The sequence below is a fragment of the Gossypium hirsutum genome, chromosome D11 (genome assembly GCF_007990345.1).
Source record: "Gossypium hirsutum isolate 1008001.06 chromosome D11, Gossypium_hirsutum_v2.1, whole genome shotgun sequence".
Taxonomy (NCBI): domain Eukaryota; kingdom Viridiplantae; phylum Streptophyta; class Magnoliopsida; order Malvales; family Malvaceae; genus Gossypium; species Gossypium hirsutum.
The window spans coordinates 5,947,714-5,970,122 of record NC_053447.1 but is presented as its reverse complement, the minus strand read 5'-3'; the positions used below and the strand labels follow the sequence as shown (position 1 = coordinate 5,970,122).

The 22,409-nt window shown below is 33.0% G+C and overlaps 3 protein-coding genes across 5 annotated transcripts; all 3 read left to right on the top strand.

Moving 5' to 3' along the window:
* The first annotated feature begins 9,476 nt into the window (after positions 1 to 9,476).
* On the top strand, positions 9,477 to 13,817 carry LOC107911771 (serine/threonine-protein kinase D6PK). 2 transcript variants are annotated; one of them, XM_016839692.2, is made up of 3 exons: positions 9,477 to 9,979; positions 10,440 to 11,908; positions 12,858 to 13,817. In XM_016839692.2, exons 2-3 carry the CDS (start codon positions 10,464 to 10,466, stop codon positions 13,729 to 13,731), a joined length of 2,319 nt encoding a protein of 772 aa, XP_016695181.2. In that variant the 5' UTR covers positions 9,477 to 9,979; positions 10,440 to 10,463; the 3' UTR covers positions 13,732 to 13,817. The 2 variants fall into 2 exon arrangements, with proteins under 2 accessions (XP_016695181.2, XP_016695180.2); XM_016839691.2 differs by having other exon boundaries at positions 10,321 to 11,908.
* A 534-nt stretch (positions 13,818 to 14,351) lies between these two features.
* On the top strand, positions 14,352 to 16,879 carry LOC107910862 (SUPPRESSOR OF GAMMA RESPONSE 1). Of its 2 annotated transcripts, XM_016838787.2 has the most exons (6): positions 14,363 to 14,498; positions 15,019 to 15,145; positions 15,238 to 15,424; positions 15,509 to 15,993; positions 16,086 to 16,382; positions 16,460 to 16,879. In XM_016838787.2, the coding sequence occupies exons 1-6, from the start codon at positions 14,491 to 14,493 to the stop codon at positions 16,511 to 16,513; spliced, it is 1,158 nt and encodes a 385-aa protein (XP_016694276.1). In that variant the 5' UTR covers positions 14,363 to 14,490; the 3' UTR covers positions 16,514 to 16,879. The 2 variants fall into 2 exon arrangements, with proteins under 2 accessions (XP_040961659.1, XP_016694276.1); XM_041105725.1 differs by having other exon boundaries at positions 14,352 to 14,498; positions 15,238 to 15,993; positions 16,460 to 16,759.
* A 722-nt stretch (positions 16,880 to 17,601) lies between these two features.
* Positions 17,602 to 21,862, top strand: LOC107911769 (SAGA-associated factor 29 homolog A). The gene is made up of 9 exons (XM_016839690.2): positions 17,602 to 17,993; positions 19,244 to 19,337; positions 19,560 to 19,636; positions 20,356 to 20,465; positions 20,556 to 20,638; positions 20,716 to 20,769; positions 21,142 to 21,295; positions 21,444 to 21,457; positions 21,636 to 21,862. The coding sequence occupies exons 1-9, from the start codon at positions 17,876 to 17,878 to the stop codon at positions 21,736 to 21,738; spliced, it is 807 nt and encodes a 268-aa protein (XP_016695179.1). The 5' UTR covers positions 17,602 to 17,875; the 3' UTR covers positions 21,739 to 21,862.
* The last annotated feature ends 547 nt before the right edge of the window (positions 21,863 to 22,409 follow it).

Below are 22,409 nucleotides of genomic sequence, written 5' to 3'. Positions count from 1 at the left end.
TACCGTCATTTATTAGCCTCGTTGCCTCAATATATATAAGAAATAAAAATCATCGATATTTACATTATTGGTGATTCTTTTGAGTGTTGATTAATTAGTGAATGTTGAGAATAAAATCTTGTTCTGATAAAATAAAAATAAAGGTAAATTATATCGGATATTGCTCTAAAACTGTATTGCTTTTATTTTGGTCACTTTAATTAAAATGATTGTTCGAATTATTTGTTACTTTTAAAATTTTCGATAATCCATTAATGGATTGTTGGTGTGGGCTTGTTTTTTATTTTATTTTTTACTTTTAACTAAAGTTAAGTACCTCTTTATTATAATTATTCCAAAACATCATTTTAAGGTTTGTTTGGAACATGAATATTTCAATGATGACATCATTATCATTTAAATGCTCTTTAAGGATGGTGACTCTAATGATGACAACAATTAACCATGGCTATAATCCCCACCCTTTACGATGAGTTTGTCTGCAAACATAATAGAACCAGCCACTTTTTCAATGTTGAAACCTCTGAAATGTAATCTATTTTTAATATTGAGATTTTTTTTTCCTCTATTTGATTGTCGAAAAATAAAGAGAAAAAAGAAACTCGAATCTTGAGTTTTAGAATCAAACAAGTGAATTAGCTAAAGCTAGACTTAGGGTCTGTTTGATTGCCAGTAAAATGTTTTTCGTAAAATGATTTCTGAAAATATTTTACTTTTCTGTAAAATGATTTACTGGAAAATATTTTCTGGTGTTTGATTGAATCTGTGTAAAATATTTGTTACTGGCAGATTTCTTGAAAATATTTTTCGAAAAAGTTATTTTTACATATATTAATATTTATTAATAAATTTTTATATTTTAAATTTTTTTACATATATTGCAATGATTTATTTATAATAATACTCAATTATTAAGCTACAATATTAATCGTTATAAATTGAAAAAACTAATATCAAATAAATTATTTGTAATTGTGTTAAAAAAAATAAGTATTGAATAATTAAAAAAACAAGTTACTGGAAAATCGAAAAACAGAAGCAGTTTTCTACCGGAAATGAAGGAAGGAATGAAAGAGGCGATAGAGAGGAAAGCATGGAAAATGTCTTACGGAAATTGGAAGGGTAAGACATTTTCCCTAAAATGTAACTCATTTTCTCTTGTTTTGGAGTTCATTTTCCAAATGGAAAATGTTTTCTGCCAATCAAACGCTGGAAAAATTGGAAATGATTTTCCGGAAAATCAATTCCGTCAATCAAACAGACCCTTAGTCAAGGTTATTATTTTACCTCTTTTTTTATTTTTCATACCCCTAATGAACAAATCGAATAATGAAAATCCTAATATCGAAATTCAATTTAAAAAATGTCAAAGAAAAAGAAGAAAAAAACCGCTTTACGCCTATACTTTAAGGAGCATTTTTGAGTTTAGAAAGTTTTTTTTTTTTTTAAGTGAAAGAGTAATATTTCCGGTAGCTTGTTTGGTCAATTTTGTACAATCCCTTAACAATTTTGATGGTCGGTGGTTGTTTTATTATTCATTCTAGAATCTTTTTATCGAAGAGATCTTTGATATAAGGTTATGATGGAAAATTTGTAGATCTAGTTAACAATATATAAAAAGTAAATTTAATTGGTTATTTTACATGAATGATTTTCGTTTTTTTAAACAAATGATACGTTAATAATTTCTGCTTCGTCAAAAACTTTAACTTGGTAATGGTAATCGGTGGCAGTAAGGTGGTAGATGGTGTTATGCTAACAAGTAGGCTCATCGGAAATGGTGTGGGTATGGTCATGGTCCGTATTGAATTCCCTATTCTTAAAGATGATTCAAATATTGATGATGTCACCATTGAAATATTCATATTGCAAATAAAAAAACAGTTTTCGACTAATTACAAATATGTCTTTAGCTTTAGTAAAAAAAAATACCACTTTAGCAATCCATTGTGGATTAATAGATTTTTAACAACGGTGACAAATTCAAATAATTGTCTTAATTAGAGTAACTAAATTGATAAAAAAATTAAAGTGACCAAAATAGGAGCAACTCTATTCTAAAATAAACTACAATATAATCTACCCTGAAAATAAAATCTTGTTAATGTAATTACAAGTGTCACTAATGTGTGATTTTTGTCAATAAAAAATTTCAGAAAAACTTTAATGGAAAAAAATCATATTTACATTTAAATTTAAATGTCAATATATATATTTATAAAAAAAAATAAGCATTTATAAGTATACGCAAAAAAAAATTCATATTCACATTAAATTTAAATGTTAGTTTATATACTTATTGAAAAGGGCTATGATAATATTTTATTAATTCAAAATCTTTATTAATTGCTTAAAAGAACACTTAATTATAAAAGTTACTATCACATCACAAATTAAAAATATGAATCTTGCAATCCTCCATTTATAATTTAAACATCCCATACCAAAGTTTCGTGGAATATCACGTTACCGAAGAAGATTGTGCAAATACAGTGGTTAAGCTTGTTCCAACATTATGATTACAGCATTCCAGCACATCACTATTTTTTAGTTGGTAGATTTTGACTTCATATTTATGGTAATTGTTTAGGGTAATTCCTCAATAAAAGCCCTTTTTTTTTAAATTTATCGAAATGGGCCAACTATTTAATTATTTATTGGAATGGTCTATTTTCCGCGAAATCGCGTCCATGTCAGGGCGATGTCAGGGTACGTGTCAGGACAGAAATCGCGCCCTAGAGGACGCTATTTGCTGACGTGGCATGAACAGTTTATGTTTTTTAGCTTGAAAAACTTTGAAAGGCCATAACTTTTGGCTCGGTTGTCCGATTGAGACGATTTTTTTTTAGATTTCGAATAACTTTTCGAGATCTACGCGCTGACAAACTGCTTAGAGATGAATAGGGACTAATTTGTAAAGTATAATTTGTTAGTTACGAGTATAGGGACTAAAGTGTAATTATTTCAAATTAGCATGAAATTTTTGTATTTAAGAATATTTGAATGTTATGGAAGGATGAAATTGAATTTGAATTGAAAAACGAAGCTTAGATTTGAAAATATGACTATTTAGGTTTTAGGGACTAAATTGAATAAAATGGAAAATTTTAGGGAACTTCTCAAAAGTGGATTGAGCTAACTTATATCTATAACAGGATGATATAAGACAATTTTGTAAAAAAAGATCCGGTGTTTACTTCAAATAAATAAGGAAAATAATGATTTGAAAGTTTCAAAATTCAATTTTAAACTGAAAAAATCAAAATTTAGGGGCAAAAAGGATCTTTTTCGATGAAAACTGCAGGAAACCACATTTGGCTGTTTGTCAGCATGTAGATCTCGAAAAGTTATTCGAAATAAAAAAAAATCGTCTCAATCGGACAACCGAGCGAAAAGTTATGACCTTTCAAAGTTTTCCAAGCTTAAAAACATAAACTGTTCATCCACGTCAGCAAATCGCGTCCTCGTAGGCGCGATGTAACAGCCCAATTTTCAGTAGTGTCAGAACAGTGATTTGAGATCACTAAATTCGATGAAGAAGTTAGAAATATTTTTGAATTAGTGAATTTTGTGATTTAAAATAAATTATTAGGTAAATTGGGTCGAAAACGAGGTATCGAGACCTCGATATTATAAACTGAGCCGTAAATATTTTTATAAATATTTACGGAGTGTCAATAGGATAATATTAAAGTTTCGTTAAGAAATTTTAATGTTTCGATAGTTAATTATGAAAAAGGATTAAATTGCAATAGGGATAAAAGTTTAATTATAGATTAAAGAAAAGTTAAAAGGACCAAATAGGCAATTATGCCTTTTTCCAAAGTTGAGGCGGCATAAGTATAAAAATCTGAGATTTTTATGTGTTAAAAAATATTATATTATAGTAATGATTATGTTTTTATATTATATTATTAATATATTATATTATATTATATATATACATAAAACAAAAGAAAGAATAGAAAAAAAGAAAGAAAAGAAACAGAATAGAAGAGACGAAACAGAGAAAGAAACAGAGAGCAAAACGGGCAGAGAAGGAAGGAAAGAAAGAAAGAAAGAAAGAAAAAGAAAAAGGGAAATTTAAGGTTTTAAGGTTCCAAGCTCAATTGATCAAGAAGAACGAAATTCGGGAGTAGATCGGGGAAAAGAAAAAGTAAAAGACTAAATTGTAAAGTTTAGTCACATTTTGTATCAAGGTAAGTTTACAGTAAATAAATGCAATATTCTTTTATTTTACATTATTATTGTCAATTTCCAGCATTTATATATTTATGTTATGAAAATATTTAAAGTCGAATTTAAGGTGAAGTGACAGAGGAAAAGTGTTAGAAAGCTCCGGTTGAACCCTAGGAATGTTAGGATATTAGGGTTGACAGGACAGAACAGAAATGAGCCATGTAAGTCCATATTAGAAATATGGCTTTGGAGACAGGATTGAGCCATATAAGTCCATATTATATATGGCATTGGAGACAGGAATAATTCATGTAAGTCCATGTTAAAGACATGGCATTGGCAGGATATTGATAGACAGGAACGACCCTAGTATCCTTAGTATTCCGAGTGGTTCAACGGGTCAGGGTACGAGTTAAATTACAGTGAATTAACAGCAAAGGAAAAGTAGATTATATTTATGAAAACGGAAAGGTCAAGTAAGAAATAAGGTAAGGGAATAAAGAAGAAGATAGAAATTGAGAAGTAAAGAAATTTATGATGTTAGATGATATTATGCATAATTATCCATTATGTTGAATGTTGTGATTTATTTGCTTGTAAGCTTACTAAGCCTAGTGCTTAATCTCTTTATTTTCTTCTTCTTATAGTACTTATCTAGCCACTCGGGGATCGAAGGAAACGTCGGAGGCCGATCACACTATCAAAGAAATAACTCGGTATAATTAGACGTTTTGTTTTGTGTATGGCATGTATAGAAACTTAGCTACTTTTGGTATAATATGAATAATGAGTGATGTGTAAGTAGTTGATGATGTATGGTTATTAAAATGATTAAGGATGAAGGTGTTTGTTGTTATGAAAGATTAGGTGATAAATTATGCATGGAAATCATAAAAGGATAAAATTTTGCAAAGAAACAGAATTCAGGCAGCACAGTGACGTGAATTTGAAAAATCACCCAAGATAGTATAAAATGAATTAGAGGGTGAATGATATATGGAATTAAAGCTTGTTGAGTCTATTTTCATGGAAAAATAACGGTGTAGGAAAAAGAAATTTATATTTTAAGATATGTGAATTTTAGTAAGATAGGGTCAGAACTGTTTTTGGAGTCCCCTAATCTGAGTTTAGAAAATAATTACAAATTGTACAAAAATGGTTATGAGTTGAAATTTACATGCTTAGATTCCTTAATGAGTCTATTTTCTATAGAAACAAGTAAGAACTTCATATGAAAATCCTATAGCGAGAAAACTTATTTTTAGTGACTAGAGGTCAGGGCAGTCTGGTGGTGACACAGGGGAGACTTTAACTAATAAACTGTACTAATTTGCTGAACAAAAAATTCTAAAAATTTTATGGTGAGTAGATATATGAGTCTAGTTTCAGGGAAAATTTACGGGATTAAATTTCGAGTTCTTTAGCTCAAGTTATAATTAATTTAGTAACTGCTGCGCGACTAGACAGATTTGCTGCGAATAATGAAATAAATTTTCAAACCTAGTTTTTATGCTCCGAACTGGTAAGATAAGCCAAGTAATGCCTCGTGCTCGACTCCAGAAACGGTCTCGGGTAAGGGGTGTTACACGCGATTTGTGTCCACGTAAGCAAATCGCACTGACGTGGACGCGATGTCCTGACACGTACCCTGACATCGCGCTGACGTGGATGCGATTTTGCGGAAAATGGCACATTCTGGTAAATAATAAAAAAATCGGCCCATTTCGATAAATTAAAAAAAACGGCTTTTATTGGGGAATCACCCAATTGTTCAATTGTAATATGCAACAAAAATAGATAAATAGATTATTAGCTAGAGGTCATCATGGGTTGGGCTACCCGACCTGGCCTGATGGTCCGCCCGAAAAATGAGAAGTTTTGAGTAAAAATATAGGCCCGAAATATGGGTTTGGAAAAAAAACGAGGCACGTTTAGAAAACGGGCCGGGTCTCGGGTAAAACTTTTTTTGGCCTGGGCCCGGCTCGGCCAATTTATATATTAAATATATTTTTTTTATTTTTAATCAAATATATATATTTAAGTTTTTTTATGCTATTTTGGTGTTGTAAAATATAATATGGGCCAAGCCGGACTCGGGCTTAGCAATTTTTTCGGGCCGGGCTTGGACAAATTTTTAGGCCTATATTTCGAGTCGGGCCAGGCCGGAGCCTAGAAAACGGGCCTAAAATTTTGTCTGGACTCAACCCGGCTCATGATCACCTCTATTATTAGCAATGGAAATTGTCTTTATGAGATAAGAAGCTATAATACGGAAATTGTAGTAATATTGAAGTTGAATTATGAAGTATTTGTGATGGATTAATGTTACTAAAGAAGATGAAGGTGAGATGGGTGATTCTTGAAACGGATAGTTAACAGCTTTGGATTTTATTTGTATGAAGGGTGCTACGAGCATAAAAAATTAGTTGTTTGTGATTGGAAAATTGAACTCAAACATATATTTCGTGAAGGGAATCAACTAGCATATTAATTGACGATAATAGCTTTTAATTTGGAATCAAGTATTTGTATTTTTTTGAAATCATCAAATGTAATTTTTCGAATTTTACATGAAGATTTAAATAAATTTATAATACCTAAAATGATGACAGATTAATTCTTATTATTTTATCTATTTATTTAGACAATATATCTTAACAGTTACCAACTTAAACAGAGGTTTTAGAGAGGATTATTTGCTTGAATATCTGTTTATGTAAGGAACACTTTTATTTAAAGAATATTTTATCATTTAATGATTTGAAATAATCATAGTGGCTTGTGAAAATCAAAATAAGGCCTAAATTTGAAAGAGAAAGAGTTGAGTTTATTTATTTTTATTGTTTATTGTTTATTTAGTTGATCTAAGGTTTTTTATATAAAGTTTTGTAGATGTAAATTAAATTCTTAATTATTCTGTGTAAAATATATGTAGTCTACTATGAAATTAATTATATTGTAATAAAATTTTAATTTAATATTTTTAATTTAACTCGAATAATTTTATTCAATTTAATTTAACTTAAATTTTATTTTATTCGACTCAATTTGAAAAAAAAATTAAATTGAAGTAAAATAATAAAATAAAACTCATCAATTCGATAAATTTAAAATATTTTCATTCGATTCGATTCGACTCGATTCAGTCAAACGCTTACTTAAAAAAACTCTAAAAGCTTTAAAAGACTGAAGCCGCTTAGCTGCCGTACCTGAAGGGCTGAACGAGGGGATACAGATTGTGCTGTCCTACGTGTCTTCTGAAGCTGTTCAACCTAGTTTATTTCCATAAAATTTGTTTAAAATAATTCGTTGTTCATAAAAAATAATGATATTTAAAGTGTGTTAGAAAATGATTGCAATTATGACATTCTTCTTCGTATCTGTTCGGATGTTCCTTAAAATTGTAACATACTTTTCTTTTTCTTTTTGGGTTAGACATAAACTTTGGGAAATAATAATTTTCACTTACAATCTATGTTCACAGTATGTATGATCAGGTGAAATAATTCATATATTTTTAAGGTATTTTTATAATTTACTATGTTTTATATATTAACAATTTAAATATTCATCAGCCTCTCCATTTGGAAGTGGCAGACCGAAATGATTAGTTTATCACCTAATAAATACACGTGTCAAAAATCAGAAAGCATGACAGAGTCAGTTGGCAATATCAGACATCCCTTCAATCTCACTAGGCTAGGGACCGTTCGATTTTAGAGAAATTCCCTCATCACCGTGGGATCATCATAAATTTATGTGGTCAAAGACGATGGTTTAGTTAATTCAAGGGATACCCTTAAAAGAGAAAAAGGTCTTATAATTAGGGCGGGATTTAGGGTTACCAGTCTACCCTTTGTCTAACATAAGTACCCTACGAATTCTCGAAAAGACCCTTAAGGAGGGCCCCACACAGTGCCATAGCCAGCCATACAATAGAAAAGCAAATTGTGGGACCCTCCAGCGTGGCAGGGTGCCTCCATTCGTCTTAAATGAACTCCTTAATCCTATCAAAAATTAAAAGACATAGATATTCCCTCTTTTCTTTAGGCAATAATAAAGAAGATGGGGTCAAACGTGAAAAGGCAGATTTACCCCCGGTGATTAACGGCGTTAATTACTGAATTCATGAGAGGGTGCCCCTAAAGCGATCATGTTATGTGATCCCCGTTCCCGCCAAAAGAAAAAAAGAAAATCTATTTAAAATATAATACAATTATTGCATTAAAAAAATCTATATTGTTTATAAATACCCGGTAAAAGATACCCATGTAAAAATAAATAAATTGTAATTTTCATTGGTTTTTTTTAAATAAAATAAAATGAGAGAATCTTATTGTTGACTACTGCTTTTGATTATCAAGATTGATTGAAAATGAATTATTGAGTACTTAATAATCTTTTGTTAAACAATATTATCTCTTTATAAATTATTAAAAATTTACTTTGACCAAACAAAAGGAATTTATAAATCAAGTTTAAGAGTAAGCATTGTAATCATTTATAAATGTATTGTTGAACGCATTAATTTTTAAGGGGAAATTCCAATACCTATCTCAATTTTGTTGACTTTTTATCCAGTATTATCAATATATTTATATTTTATTTTATTTTATCTCAAGTTAAAGCATATAAAATTTTGGGTTTGATTTGCTAATTTATTTATTTAATGTATTTTTATATTTTAATTGTACTACATGTGTTTTTTATAAAAATGAATTTTAGTCAATTAAGAATATTTTAACTCATATGATTTTAATTTTGTGGTCAAGCTTTACTAGTTAATAAATCATTTATAACTATAATAATGTCTTTTAACAATTTTTTGGTATTTTTATAAAATTTAATGCATTTTAAAAAATAAATTATCACACGCTTATATTGTGAAAGAAAAAAAATGATATGAGTTAAAATCTTATCATAATATTATTTTATTAAAAATATATTTATAAAAACCATGAAAACTAAAGCATATCATTTTATTATTAATTTTAAAGTAAAAACTCAGTTTTGAAAATATTTTATTTGAAAAAAATACTTAAAATAATAAAAAAACATATATGGCTTCCTTAAAAAATAATTTATGATAATTTTAAACATAACACACAATACAATATGAATGCAAAAAGTATTTTAATAATTTATATTTGTACACTAAATACATAAATATATTAATTAAAAATAATTACAAAAATTCGAATATAATGAATGAATAAGCATAAGATAGTGAAAAAAAAAACCGAAAGCTGGTAGTAGGAGGGAGATTATCAAAAAGCAGGGTGGCCAAACAACAAAACAAGAGCAAGAAAAGTGAGGAAGCAAAGCAAAAAGGGAAAAAAATAAAGTAAAAGAAAGAAAGGAAAAAAAATAGAGTTTAAGAGTTTTATATTTTATTTATTTATGCTTGAGACTTGAGTTGAGAGGAAGACCAATCCAAGGATAAAGGACGGCTTTAATCTTCGTTAATTGTTAAGTTTAGCTTTGTTTTTTCTTTTCTTTTTTCAAAAAGCGACGGAAAATAACATAGAACATCAACTTCCATCCATAAATTAAGATTTCGTTTAAAACGAAGTTATTATCATTGTTTTCTGATTCTTTCTCCTATTTTTTTTGCTTTCTTTCTTTTCTCTTGTTTGGATCGGATCTGTAATAGGCAAAATCAACCCCCCAAACAATACAGGAAAGCTCTTTTCACTTTTCTCTTCAAAGAAGAGCTTTTGTCTCCTTAGTAATTTCTGGGTTTTTCATTTCATGAAAGATATCACCTTGTCCTGCATTCTTTTATCTGTTCTATGATCAGGTAACTTGCTTTTGGCCTCTTTAAATTTTCTTTTTCGATGATGGGTTCTTTTCTTTTTCTTTATCGATCAAGATTACATACACACACGCAGACACACTAAGCTTGTTTCGTTTTTCATGCATTTTCTTAGTAACCAAGGATTATATATATATATTAAGATTGTTAAAATACAGTTTATTGATTTCTTAGTATACCTGTAATCATATTTGGTCTTTTCTTTAATCGTAAGATGTGCTAGTTGATTATATTTTGTTTTGAATTTAAGACTGCTGTTTTAAATTTTCATTTCTTGGTTTTGAACTGATTCTCTTAGCATTCGATTATTTTGTATTTTGTAACAGTTTTTGTGTGCATTTGGGATATTAAGTTGGTTGATTCTGCAATTATGGCTTTATCAAAGAGTTATCATGTAGAGGAAAAAAAAAGTTGAACGTTGCTGAATTTCACTTTGGTTTGGCAGTGATAGGTGTTGTTGAATTGTTCAATGGAATCCCTTGCTATTTCTTCATCAAAGAATCAGAATCTAGGTTCTGGTATAGGAAACAATGACCCTCCTTCAACATCCGGGATACCTAGGCGGCCTTCTCGGCTTCCATTACCGAAACAATCTGAAAATGAAGGGCTTTCTTCTGCATATCATGGTGTAAGGACCGTTCAAAATCATGATGGTTCAATTGGCTCTCAAAAGCATTCATGCAAAACAGCCTATGACAACTTGGTCTGTGAAGAAATGCCTAATATGGCAAAACACTATTATGATTCAAGCAAGATGAAATCTGAATTGACGGGAAAGATTTTGGCAGTGGCAAGCAAATCTTCCTTCAAACATCCCATTGATGACCATAAGAGTTCCAATTCCACTGCTTCATTGGAATACGAACAAACTGTATCTGGTGTACACTATTATGATTCTAGTAAGGTAAAATCCGAATCGGTGGGAAAGATTCTGACAACTGCAAGCAAGTCTTCCTCAAAGCATCCCATCGATGATCATAAAACTTCTGATTCCATTGCTTCGTTGGAATATGAAAAACCTGTGCCTGGTGCACACTATTATGATTCGAGTAAGGTAAAATCTGAATCAGTGAGAAGCAAATCTTCCTTCAAACATCCCATTGATGATCATAAGAGTTCTAACTCCTTTCGTTCATTGCAATCTGAAAAAACTGTGCCTGGTGTACACTATTATGATTCGAGCAAGGTGAAATCCGAATCGGTGGGAAAGATTTCAACAATGGCAAGCAAGTCTTCCTTCAAACATCCCGTTGTTGAAAAGCTTGTGCCCAGTGCCATTCAGTTGAACAACCACATTGTATCTCAATCAGAACCAAGCATTTGTGTGAGTCGTTCGAGTAGTATGTGCACCAGATCTCTGTATGCCGAAGCTAAACAAAGTTTCACCAATACAGAAGTTAGTGAATGTGCAAGCAGTGATGAAAGCGGTGAAGTGAGTAGGAAGACGAGCATCAATAGGGGGAGCAATTGCAGTGATATTAGTGAAGAAAGCAGCTCAAGTTGTTCAATCAGTGCCATTTACAAGCCCCACCAAGCAAATGATATAAGATGGGCTGCAATTCAAGCTGTTAGATCACGGAAAGGAGAGTTGGGCTTTAAGCACTTTAGGGTGTTGAGGAAACTGGGATGTGGAGATATAGGCAGTGTTTATCAATCTGAATTGACTGGCACCAATACTTATTTCGCCATGAAAGTTATGGATAAAGCTCTTTTGGCAAGTCGAAAAAAGCTTCTTAGAGCCCAAACAGAGAGGGAGATTCTCCAATCTTTGGATCATCCTTTCCTCCCCACCTTGTATACACATTTTGAGACAGAGAAGCTTTCTTGCTTGGTTATGGAGTTTTGCCCCGGAGGAGACTTGCATGCTCTCAGGCAAAGGCAACCTGGAAAGTACTTTTCAGAGCAAGCTGCCAGGTTAGCTGTCGCTCTTCTAATGCTTTTTCAAAGTTAATTTTTCCCGTCTTTGGAGGACTCTTGGAGGTCATATATCACCCTTGTCTGGGTATGTATCCTTTATTCATTACTCTTTATGCTCAAGCTATGTTACTCGGACTTGGGTGGAAGTTTCGAACATGGACAACTGTCCACTGTGAGTATGGTGATATCCCTATATCCTTATCAGGTTATGTGAAGAATGGAAGCAGCATAATATTCAAGTTTGCATTGCTGCATTTTCTAACATAACTGCTGCATGCATTTAAGGTTTTTCATGGAAACCTGTGGATCCATTTCCTGTTAACTCTATTGCCCCATCAGGTTTACAATACAACACTTATAGGAAACTCAATGCTGCAATTTTGTTGTTACTACATTAAGATTAGGAAACCACCTTTTTTTTCCCTTTATGTACTTGTATCCGACACAGTTGTCCTTAATACAATACAACACTGCTAGGGAAATCATGTTACAATTTTGGTTTTACCACGATAAGAACAAGAAACCTCCTATGTGGAAAATGGAATAACTTGTATCTAGTGGCTTTGCTCGAATCTGAATCCATAACATGATCATCTCTAGTTGGCGGCTCTAAACACACCTTTTGGCTGTTCTTGGAGTTGTTAGGCTGTTTATATCCCTCCTTTCCTTTAGGTCTCAATTATAGTCAACTTTCATCGATAACATCTTCTCCAGGTTTGTTTGCTGTGATCCCTGATTGATGTTTTGTTAGTTCAGGTTTCTTCATATCAGATGTTTTAGGAAGTATTCATGTTCTTATCCCACTCATCTAGTTTTTACGACATGCAATTTGAATAAGTTGTGTTCTTCAACATATTGGATGATAACTAGGTCCGATACGATGAACTGATTGCAGCAAAAATATCATCCATATTATTGGCATTGATCTTCCTCTGTTGTTTTGCAGATTTTATGTGGCCGAAGTTCTCCTTGCTTTGGAGTATCTGCACATGCTTGGGATTATTTACAGAGACCTTAAGCCAGAGAATGTTTTGGTTCGAGAAGATGGACACATAATGCTTTCGGATTTCGATCTCTCACTAAGATGTTCTGTCTCGCCGACACTGGTTAAGTCTTCAAACTCGACTCTGGCGTCGAAACATTCAGTGTACTGTGCTCAGCCTGCATGCCTCCAGCCAACTTGTGTAATGCAGCCAGATTGTATCCAACCAGCATGTTTCGGACCGCGTCTTTTTCCGAGCAAGTCCAAGAAAGAAAAGAAGAGCAAAATAAAGAGTGAAACGAATCAGCAAGTTAGCCCTCTTCCTGAGCTCATTGCAGAACCTACCAATGCTCGATCAATGTCCTTCGTTGGCACTCACGAGTACTTGGCACCTGAAATTATTAAAGGCCAAGGCCATGGAAGTGCTGTCGATTGGTGGACGTTTGGGATCTTTCTATACGAACTTTTGTTCGGAAAAACCCCGTTTAAGGGAGCCGAGAACCGGGCAACTCTGTTTAACGTGATCGGCCAGCCATTGAGATTTCCAGAGTATCCAAATGTGAGCTTTGCAGCGAAGGACTTGATCCGAGGCTTACTCGTAAAGGAACCACAGCATCGGCTTGCATATAGGCGTGGGGCTACTGAAGTTAAACAGCATCCGTTCTTTCAGAGTGTGAATTGGGCACTCATTCGATGTGCTAATCCGCCAGAGGTGCCAAAGCCGTCCATGACGGATTTTTTTGCGGGAACCAACATGGCAAAAGCTCCAACGAATAACATGGTTCCGGGTTTAGATGTGAAGCCTTCTGGTAATTATTTAGAGATTGATTTCTTTTGATTCTTGTGATTATTTTTCCTTTCTTAGAAACCAGTGTTGTAAACATCTCTTTGAACAGAAATGAGGAATCACAAGTTGCTGCTCAATCTCTATTGATCCAGGTGTAATATACTCATTTAACCGGGCAAATCATTGGTCGATTAATCTATTTTTCTATATATAAAAAAATAGTAAAAAATAAATATGAAAATACATAATTATCACACCGATGAATTCAAACAATCATCAATGGATGACATAACAATGTTATCGTAATAATGATAATATAATGCTAACCGCGTAAGCATCAGTGGAATTTCAATCAAATAAAAAAAAGTAAAAGGGAAAAAAAAGTACTAATATGTGATTTTCTTAAAATTTATCAAAGTGTTCCAACCGACCAACGTCCCCATTATCTTAAAACTTGGGATGCAAGTAGGAAATTCAAGTTAATTACCAAAAATGCCATGAAACACCTGCTTTCCATTTCGAACCTGCCAAGTAGTCTTCGGACATTAGCTTCGTGTCGTTAATAGAATGGTTTGGATCTAGGTTCAGTCAACGGTGGGACCTACATATGTCTTTCGCCGAAGCTGAGGTTCAGCTTCCGAATCTCTTATCCCGTTCCGAAGCAACCGTTTCCCGCTCTGTCTCTGCCTCGAGTTGACTCAAGTAATAGCCTATTGTAGAAAGAAAAGGCAAAAAGGACAAAGAAGAGAGAGCTTAAAAGCTTCGCTCACACTCTCTTCTTCTTACTCTGTATTTCTTTTGTTCTTGTTCATGGCGAGGTAAGGTTAAGAAATTAATTAAGAAAATCCAATTAATTAATTAATGAATTAATTTCGATTATGCGAGATTAAAAGTAATCTCTTCTTTAATTTTCTTTGACATGGGGATGATTTTGGTTTCTGGGTGTTTTTCTTTATATAAATTCATGGAATTTAACTTGAAATCCAATTCCCAAAGAAAATATTTTCTTTTTTCTTTTTGGTTCTAATAAAGTTCTGTTTTTCTCTTCCTCTTCTTCTTCTTCTTTTTTTTTTTTTGTTTTTGTTTTCACTTGAGTTTGAATGTGTAGGGAGGTTATTATATGCTAGAGTTTCATCATCTTTTATGAGCTGCATTGTTGAGGTTGATATGATTTTAATGGAAAAATCTTCCATAGTTCAGTTAAAAAGAAACCCTTTTTCAATTCAACCGTAATGAAACATCCCATGATTCATTTCTTACAGATTGATACGATTTTAATGGAAAATTCTTCCATATTTCATTGCATCTTTATTGACAAAAAATCATTGTAATTTGCAGCAGAAGCTGGCTCATTGACAGTAGATCAATTGCAAAGAAAGTAAAAAACGCCATTCAAATCACTGACCCTGACTGTGGAGCAAATCGTGAATGTCCGAACTGTCATTGCCGTATTGATAATAGTGATGTAAGTTCGACACTTCGAGTGTTTCATAGCATGAATTTTTGGCCTCAGTAACGTCCACCTTGAAGCTGTTTTTCTTTGTTTTTTTAATGTAGGTTTCGCCTCAGTGGCCTGGCCTTCCAATTGGATTGAAATTTGATCCCTCCGATATCGAGCTTTTAGAGCATTTAGCTGCCAAATGCGGCGTCGGAGACTTAAAACCACACCCCTTTATCGACGAGTTTATCCCCACACTGAACGAGGATCAAGGAATCTGTTACACTCATCCTCAAAATCTCCCTGGTAAGGGTCCATGCCCGACATATTCGAGTCTTTTAATGGTTTACAAATTTGATTCTGAGGATCATTTTCATTTTTTTTTTGCAGGTGTAAAGAAAGATGGGAGTAGTATCCACTTCTTTCATCAAACCATCAATGCTTATGCTACTGGTCAGCGAAAGCGCCGCAGGATCCAGAACCGACATAGTACGATCGAGGAGCATGTTCGATGGCATAAGACCGGAAAGACCAAACCTGTCATAGAAAATGGAGTTCGCAAGGGCTGGAAGAAGATCATGGTTCTCTATAAACGTTCGAACCGAGCTCACAAGCCCGAAAAGTCGAATTGGGTGATGCATCAGTACCATTTAGGGGCTGAAGAAGTAGAAGTTGGTGGGGAATATGTGGTTTCTAAAATTTCATGTCAACAACCAAAACAGACCGATAAGAATGATGGCGTTACTAGGATGGAAGATTCAGATAACTCAATGATTCGTGCGAGTCCAAGGACCCCGAAAACGATGACTCGGAGTCCACCTCGGCCATGGGAATCAATGATATATGAAGATGACATTGACGAAAAGGTGCACCAGGTACTTGGAGTTTTGCTGTTTATGAATTGAAAGGAAGAAATTGTCATTTGAATTCATTCGATCCTCACCGAAGTTTGGATACCGTGGAACAGGAATCAAAATTTGCTGCAGAAGGATCTAATCTACCGATCCAGGGTGTTGAATGTGAGGATCATTTGGAGTATCCATTATGGTTGGCTGGGGAATCTCAGGCTGCTGTAAATTCCGAGATGAATTGCTTGGATAATTCTTCCCTGCAGGTAAAGAATTCGGTAAAGGATCGAGTCTCGTACGCCGTTCATGATCCTGGCACGATGGAGATGTCGGCCGGAAACAAAGATACATGCACTTGCGGAATTTCCGAGCTTGAGAACTTGGAATTTGATACACCACCAGATGTGCAACTATCTGTAAGTTAGCCTTTCAAAGTGTTCATCATATGATTATCATAAAAATCTCGAAATTTTCTCATCCATATGTTTTGCAGGATCTACAATTTGATTCCCAGGAAAGCATAAGTTCATGGTTAGACCAGTTATGAGGAGGATGTTGCAGAGGTGAAGTACCCCAATGACAAAGTCAAAGTTTTCGAGCTCCTTGAATCTCTTTCATGGCTGTTTGAGGCTCTTGAAGTTGTTCATCCCACCGGCACTGCCGGACTGCTCTCCTACGTCAGTTTCCGATGATATGAACTCCAATTCTATGTCAAATGTTAAAGTTTCATTCTTGTATTGTGTGTGCGAACAAATACTATAAAATTTATAAACACAATTCGAATATAAAATTATCGCGCTGAATGATCTCAGTTAGAGTATAATCTTGTTTAGTCGAGCAAGCTTGTTAAATTGAAGGATCTCAATTAAATTAGATTAATCAATTAATATTAGGACTAAAAAATTTTAATATTAATTGTTGAGGAGTTCAGCTTTCTTGAAAGAAGTTTCAAAGTGCTACCTATTGTACAACTAGTCGATTCCAACAATAGTTTGATATTGTATCCATGCTAGAGTTTTATCCCTTGCTTCTATTTAGTGGTACCCACTTTATTTACAAAGCATGGATTGAAACACCATCAAGAGCAAATACTTACATTCCTTAGGTGAGTGAAGGATTCTGCTCTTCAAAACTCTTCATGGAATTGTCAAAATTGAGCACAAAAGTTTCAAGCATAATACTAGTTATGGTTGAAAAGCCTGTATATTTTTATAAATGATATTTTAAAAAATTATTTTAGAATAAATTTGACGTCCTCCCAATATTAATTAAAATGAAATATCTAGTTAAAATTTTAAGCTATTTAAATTAAGTATCACAATAATTAAATTAAATTCACTAAATTACTCAATTCAACAGTAACAGGAAATTTGAGGTTTCTTTACGCCCTTGTTTATAATACATTTCCATTTTATTTTTGGACCATAAGATTCTTTTCCCATTTTGCCCAAACTTCAATTCAAGCGAGGCCCAGAAAAAACCAGAGAAGAATGGTATTTGAATCTTTTATTTATTTATTTAGTATTGGCATTTGAATCTAACAAGTGGCAAAGATGGAAATCTAGACATAAAAAACCATTTATATTTTCTCCCACGTGTCAATAATTAGGGCATGACCATAACGAAAAGTACAAAAAGGTCAAAATTTTATCCACCATTAACTTCTATTTTTTTAAAATTATAAGTTTGATATTACTATTATTTCCCTTTTCCTGAGGTAAAAGAATATCAATTATTATTGAGTTATAAATATTTTATTCAAACTTCATTTGAAAAAAAAAATAGTTACTTTTTGATCAAATTAAGGATTTGATTCATTAAAGAAAAAAAAATCCAAGCTTCGAACTTGAAAGTAATCTGGCAAAACCGGCAACATTGTATTTCCGACGAAGAGAGGAAACAGGAAACGATGTCGTCTCCGGACATTGCTTCAATCTTGGAAAACTCGAGGGAACTCGATCGGTTAAGGAAAGAACAAGAAGAGGTGCTTGTCGAAATCAACAAGCTTCACAAGAAGCTTCAAGCTAGTAAAATTTCTCAACCCTATTTTAGTCGTTTAGCTTCAAATTTCATGATCTGGGTTGTTTCATTTGGTCCCTAGTATTAATGGATTTTGTTTTAGATTATTATTACAATATATAATTGTTTTGGTTCTCTAGGTATTTATTGTTTCATTCAAAAAATTGATTTTGGAGGTGGGTTTGGTTTAAAAGATCTTAAATTTTGTTGATAATGGATTTTATTGGATAAATAAGCTAACATTTTTGCACATTATTGCTGATCGCTTAATCCATGAATATATATATTCGTTTTTAGGAGAAAAGGAAATTAGAGATAATCTTAATAACAAAAGATAGGATGGTTTGACTATTGACTTTTGCTTTAAAACTTAGCTGCATTTGTTTTATGGTGAAGTAGTTTACAAGGTTTTTATGATCTAAATTAAGGTTTAATGCTAAGTGTGGTTATCTGTGTCATGTAACTTTGGTGTTAAGGATTTGCTTCTAGGATAACAAAATATGATATCAGTTAACATGGCTGCTTATGGGGCGTAATTTTCATGGAGAATCAAAGTTGCGTTGTTTTTCGCGCATTATTCGTTATTTAGTAGAGAGTGGTCAAATTTGTATGCAATTAATGGTCAAATCTTCATGTATGATTTACCTTTTAATTAGTGAGCCTCATGATTATTCTTTGAGTTGTTATCGCATAATTCATATCGTAACTTTGAGATTGTTTGCACAAAAGATATCAGAAATCAGACTATTCTACAAATTAACAACTAACTTTATGGATTGGAACACTAAATATGTTGTAGTCAATTTGATATGGTTTAAGTTCGATCAGCAGTTTTTTGGATGCGGATAGCCTAATCAGGAGTGTAGAACAAGCATAGCAGGAATTTCGAGATCCATTACTTATTATCATTTAAAAGTCATAACAGAAATTACGAGATGCATTGTCAAGTTTGTGGTTTGGTTTTGTGCATCCTTGATCCCAACCCACCGCATGAAAAAGTCCCAGATTTGAAGCTTAGAGATTTCTGCAAATACTTTATATAATTGCTTTTTGAATTGTTGTCTTGCATGAAGTGATCTACTACACCTTTAATGGAGAGAAAATTTGCTTAAAGTATAGGACACAAATGATTAAATTGTATTGTTTAAGATTCGAGAATTGTTTTCCTTCTTCTTTAACCTTCTTTGGCCTTATTCTTGTTTAACTATTACTGATAGTGACCGTTTATAACTAATCTAGAACTTCTATGTATATGCAGCTCCTGAGGTAGTTGAGAAACCCGGCGATTCTTCATTATCGAGGCTGAAAAGTTTATATATTCAAGCTAGAGATCTTTCGGAAAGAGAAGTAACGTATGCACATTATCTCTAAGGAAGTCTTGTACAATTTGCTTTTTCCTTCTCTCTCTTTCTCCCTCCACATTTTCTAGTTAACCTGGGCTTCTGCAAATTCACAATTCTTTCTCTATTGGTATTTGGGGCCAGTGTAGCAACGAACTTTCTGTCTAGCCTTTTATGTTTTCCAGTACTGTTTCTGTTGTTTTTGACAAACCCATTGTTATGGCATTGATACAGGATTTCGAACTTGTTACTAAATCAACTTGATGCTTTCTTGCCATCTGGACCTCCGGGACAACAACGAAGAAAGATGGGTACGTGCTACTACCAAATATGTCTATATCAGACATTTTGATTGCTTTAACCTCTATATTCATTTCTCTCTTTGCATGACAACATTTAAGCTTGGTTTGATTGGTGCTTTGCTTTTTAGATATTCACACCTTTTTTCTTTTACATTTCGCTTTTTATCGCGAAAAAGGAAAAGGCAACCAAGCACTTGACTTACCCTTTAACCGTGGTTATATAATAATGAAAAATATGTTAAGATAATGCTGTAATCTTGTATGATTTGATTTTCTCCGTGTTATGTCGTCTCTTTGTCCTATCGGAAAGTACAATAGGTGAGTTGTTTAATGAAACATACATTTGCTTGGTTGATGACATGAAGGTTCTTGAAGTGATATGACTACAGGTCCCGAATTATTTTGTGATAGTTGAAATTATTAAGTGTTTATGTTCTTTGTATTCTTCCAAAACTTGGACATTGAATGTATGAGATATGCCAAAAAGGAAAACTCATTTCTTTTTGTGGATTTTGGATATTAGTATAAGAGTATCGGAACTTCCCTATTTATGTAGCTGACATTAAACAAACTGCAGATGGTAATGGTTTGTATTCTTCCAAAACTCGGACATTGAATGTATGAGATATGCCAAAAAGGAAAACTCATTTCTTTTTGTGGATTTTGGATATTAGTATAAGAGTATCGGAACTTCCCTATTTATGTAGCTGACATGAAACAAACTGCAGATGGTAATGATCAGAAAAGGAAAAGAATGAAGTCTGATTCGGATATTTCTCGCCTTTCTCCTTCAATGCGGAGTCATATCGAGGCATGTGTTAGTCTCAAAGATGAACAGGTAAGTTTTTAGATGATGTAGCAAACATAAAAAACCAGATTTGTATTGATATTTGTTCGTAGACCTAATTTATTGCATTCATATACTCAGGTAGCTGCAAGAGTCACCTCGGATGCTGAGAAGGATGAGTGGTTTGTCGTAAAAGTGATAAATTTTGACGAGAAAACAAAAGAGTAAGTACGGTTCCTGTAAGATGTTTCCATTTGGAGTCTTCTTTGTTCTTGGTTAAGGTTTCATTTCCCATTCGCAGATTTGAAGTACTCGACGAGGAGCCGGGTGATGAGGAAGAGGGCAGTGGCCAAAAGTACGCTTTTATGCTTTAGTTCTTTTTAAGTTAAGTTGCATCGAAATAGTTTTCTATATTATGCTTGTTCGAGTTTTGTTACTCACTGGTAAGAAGGGACTATCATGTTTTATTGTTTCTGTAAATTAAGACTGGAATTGGAAATCAGTTAGGAATTTACTTGTATACTACTAGAGTTTATTTTTTCGACCTTTTATATTTTAAAACATAAGAAATGGTGGCTCAATTATTTGTGTTGACAGCATGCTTTAACTGTAATTTTGAGTTATATTACCCATATTTGGATGTGTTGGACATAGTCAGAGCAGCATAGATTTCAAGAATACTTGAAAAAATACAAATAATATTCGGTTTTTGTTATTGCAACTTCAGGAAGTACAAGCTGCCTGCATCTTGCATTATACCTTTCCCGAAGCGGAACGACCCAGCTAGTACTCCAGAATTCCCTGCCGGGAGACAAGTTTTGGCCGTTTATCCTGGAACAACCGCACTGTATAAGGCAACTGTCATCAGCACTCCTCGAAAGGTGATGATTCCATGCATCACTCATCAGTGCCCGAAAATTGATTCTGGGTCATTTGCTCCGGTTTTTATGTTACTTTTTATATATTGAACTGACTACTAATTTCTTGTGTGTATCGATGGGGGGCTGTCAACCATTTCTGTCTTTCCAGAGGAAATCAGATGAGTAAGTGACATCCTCAATTCTTTCCGTAATGTAGCAGATAAATAGGTCACTTGTTGTCTGCCTGATAATGTTCTTCCTCGTTTTATCGATCTTCTCCACGTATCTGAGCATGAACTTTTCATTTCGGACTGTTCGTTATTGTTATTATTAGTTAATTAAATGTGGGTTATTTGTCTAGGTATTTACTGGAATTCGATGATGACGAGGAAGATGGAGCTTTGCCTCAGCGGACGGTACCGTTTCACAAGGTGGTTCAATTGCCGGAAGGACATCGGCAATGAGATTTTTGTATAAAAATGTGTATAATTTAGAGCTATATAGCTGGCGTTTAAACCTGTGAATTTAAATCCTGATTTTTCACGTCATATTGGATTAGTAAATGAAAGATTGTCACTGTTATATCTATTAGTGATTGTTAATTCAGTTCTTCATTATTTGTAAATGGCTGCCGTTCCCCAAATCGAAGCACTAAAAAGTAGTAAGACTGATGTGAGATGAATTCTAAATCTTCTAAAAAATGATTTTATGTCAAACAAATATAGATGTTTTTGGAAAAAAAATAAAAATAAAAAGGATTTTCGGCTTCTTTTCCTGCTGTATATCGGTTTTTTACCGATTGAAGTAGTTTAACACAGTACATTTGTGGCGGATGGATATTAATTTAAAATTTTTGGAGGATTTAATAATAAATTTTGAGAAATTTTTCAAAAGAGATTTAATTAAAATTAACATTTTTAAGAGTAATGGGAATTTCTAAAAGCTTTAGGCGAAAAGGTCTCAATTCTTTTTAATTTAATTGATAATTTTATTTTTGGTTATAAAAAATTGGATAAAACTAACCCTATGTTACAAAAGAATATCCTTTTTCCTCATTTGGATAGTTTTTTTTTTTAAGGGAAGGGAAAGCTAACATTATTTATATTTAGAATAAATAACATCTATCTCATTAAAT

Coding starts and splice junctions, on each gene's coding strand:
- LOC107911769 (XM_016839690.2), top strand. CDS start 17,876: ATGTCGTCTCCGGACATTGCTTCAATCTTGGAAAACTCGAGGGAACTC. Junction 19,637..20,355: donor ACAACAACGAAGAAAGATGG/GTACGTGCTACT, acceptor AACAAACTGCAG/ATGGTAATGATCAGAAAAGG. Junction 20,770..21,141: donor GAAGAGGGCAGTGGCCAAAA/GTACGCTTTTAT, acceptor TTGCAACTTCAG/GAAGTACAAGCTGCCTGCAT.
- LOC107911771 (XM_016839692.2), top strand. CDS start 10,464: ATGGAATCCCTTGCTATTTCTTCATCAAAGAATCAGAATCTAGGTTCT. Junction 11,909..12,857: donor TTTTCAGAGCAAGCTGCCAG/GTTAGCTGTCGC, acceptor GTTGTTTTGCAG/ATTTTATGTGGCCGAAGTTC.
- LOC107910862 (XM_041105725.1), top strand. Junction 15,994..16,085: donor TTGACGAAAAGGTGCACCAG/GTACTTGGAGTT, acceptor ACCGTGGAACAG/GAATCAAAATTTGCTGCAGA. Junction 16,383..16,459: donor CACCAGATGTGCAACTATCT/GTAAGTTAGCCT, acceptor TATGTTTTGCAG/GATCTACAATTTGATTCCCA.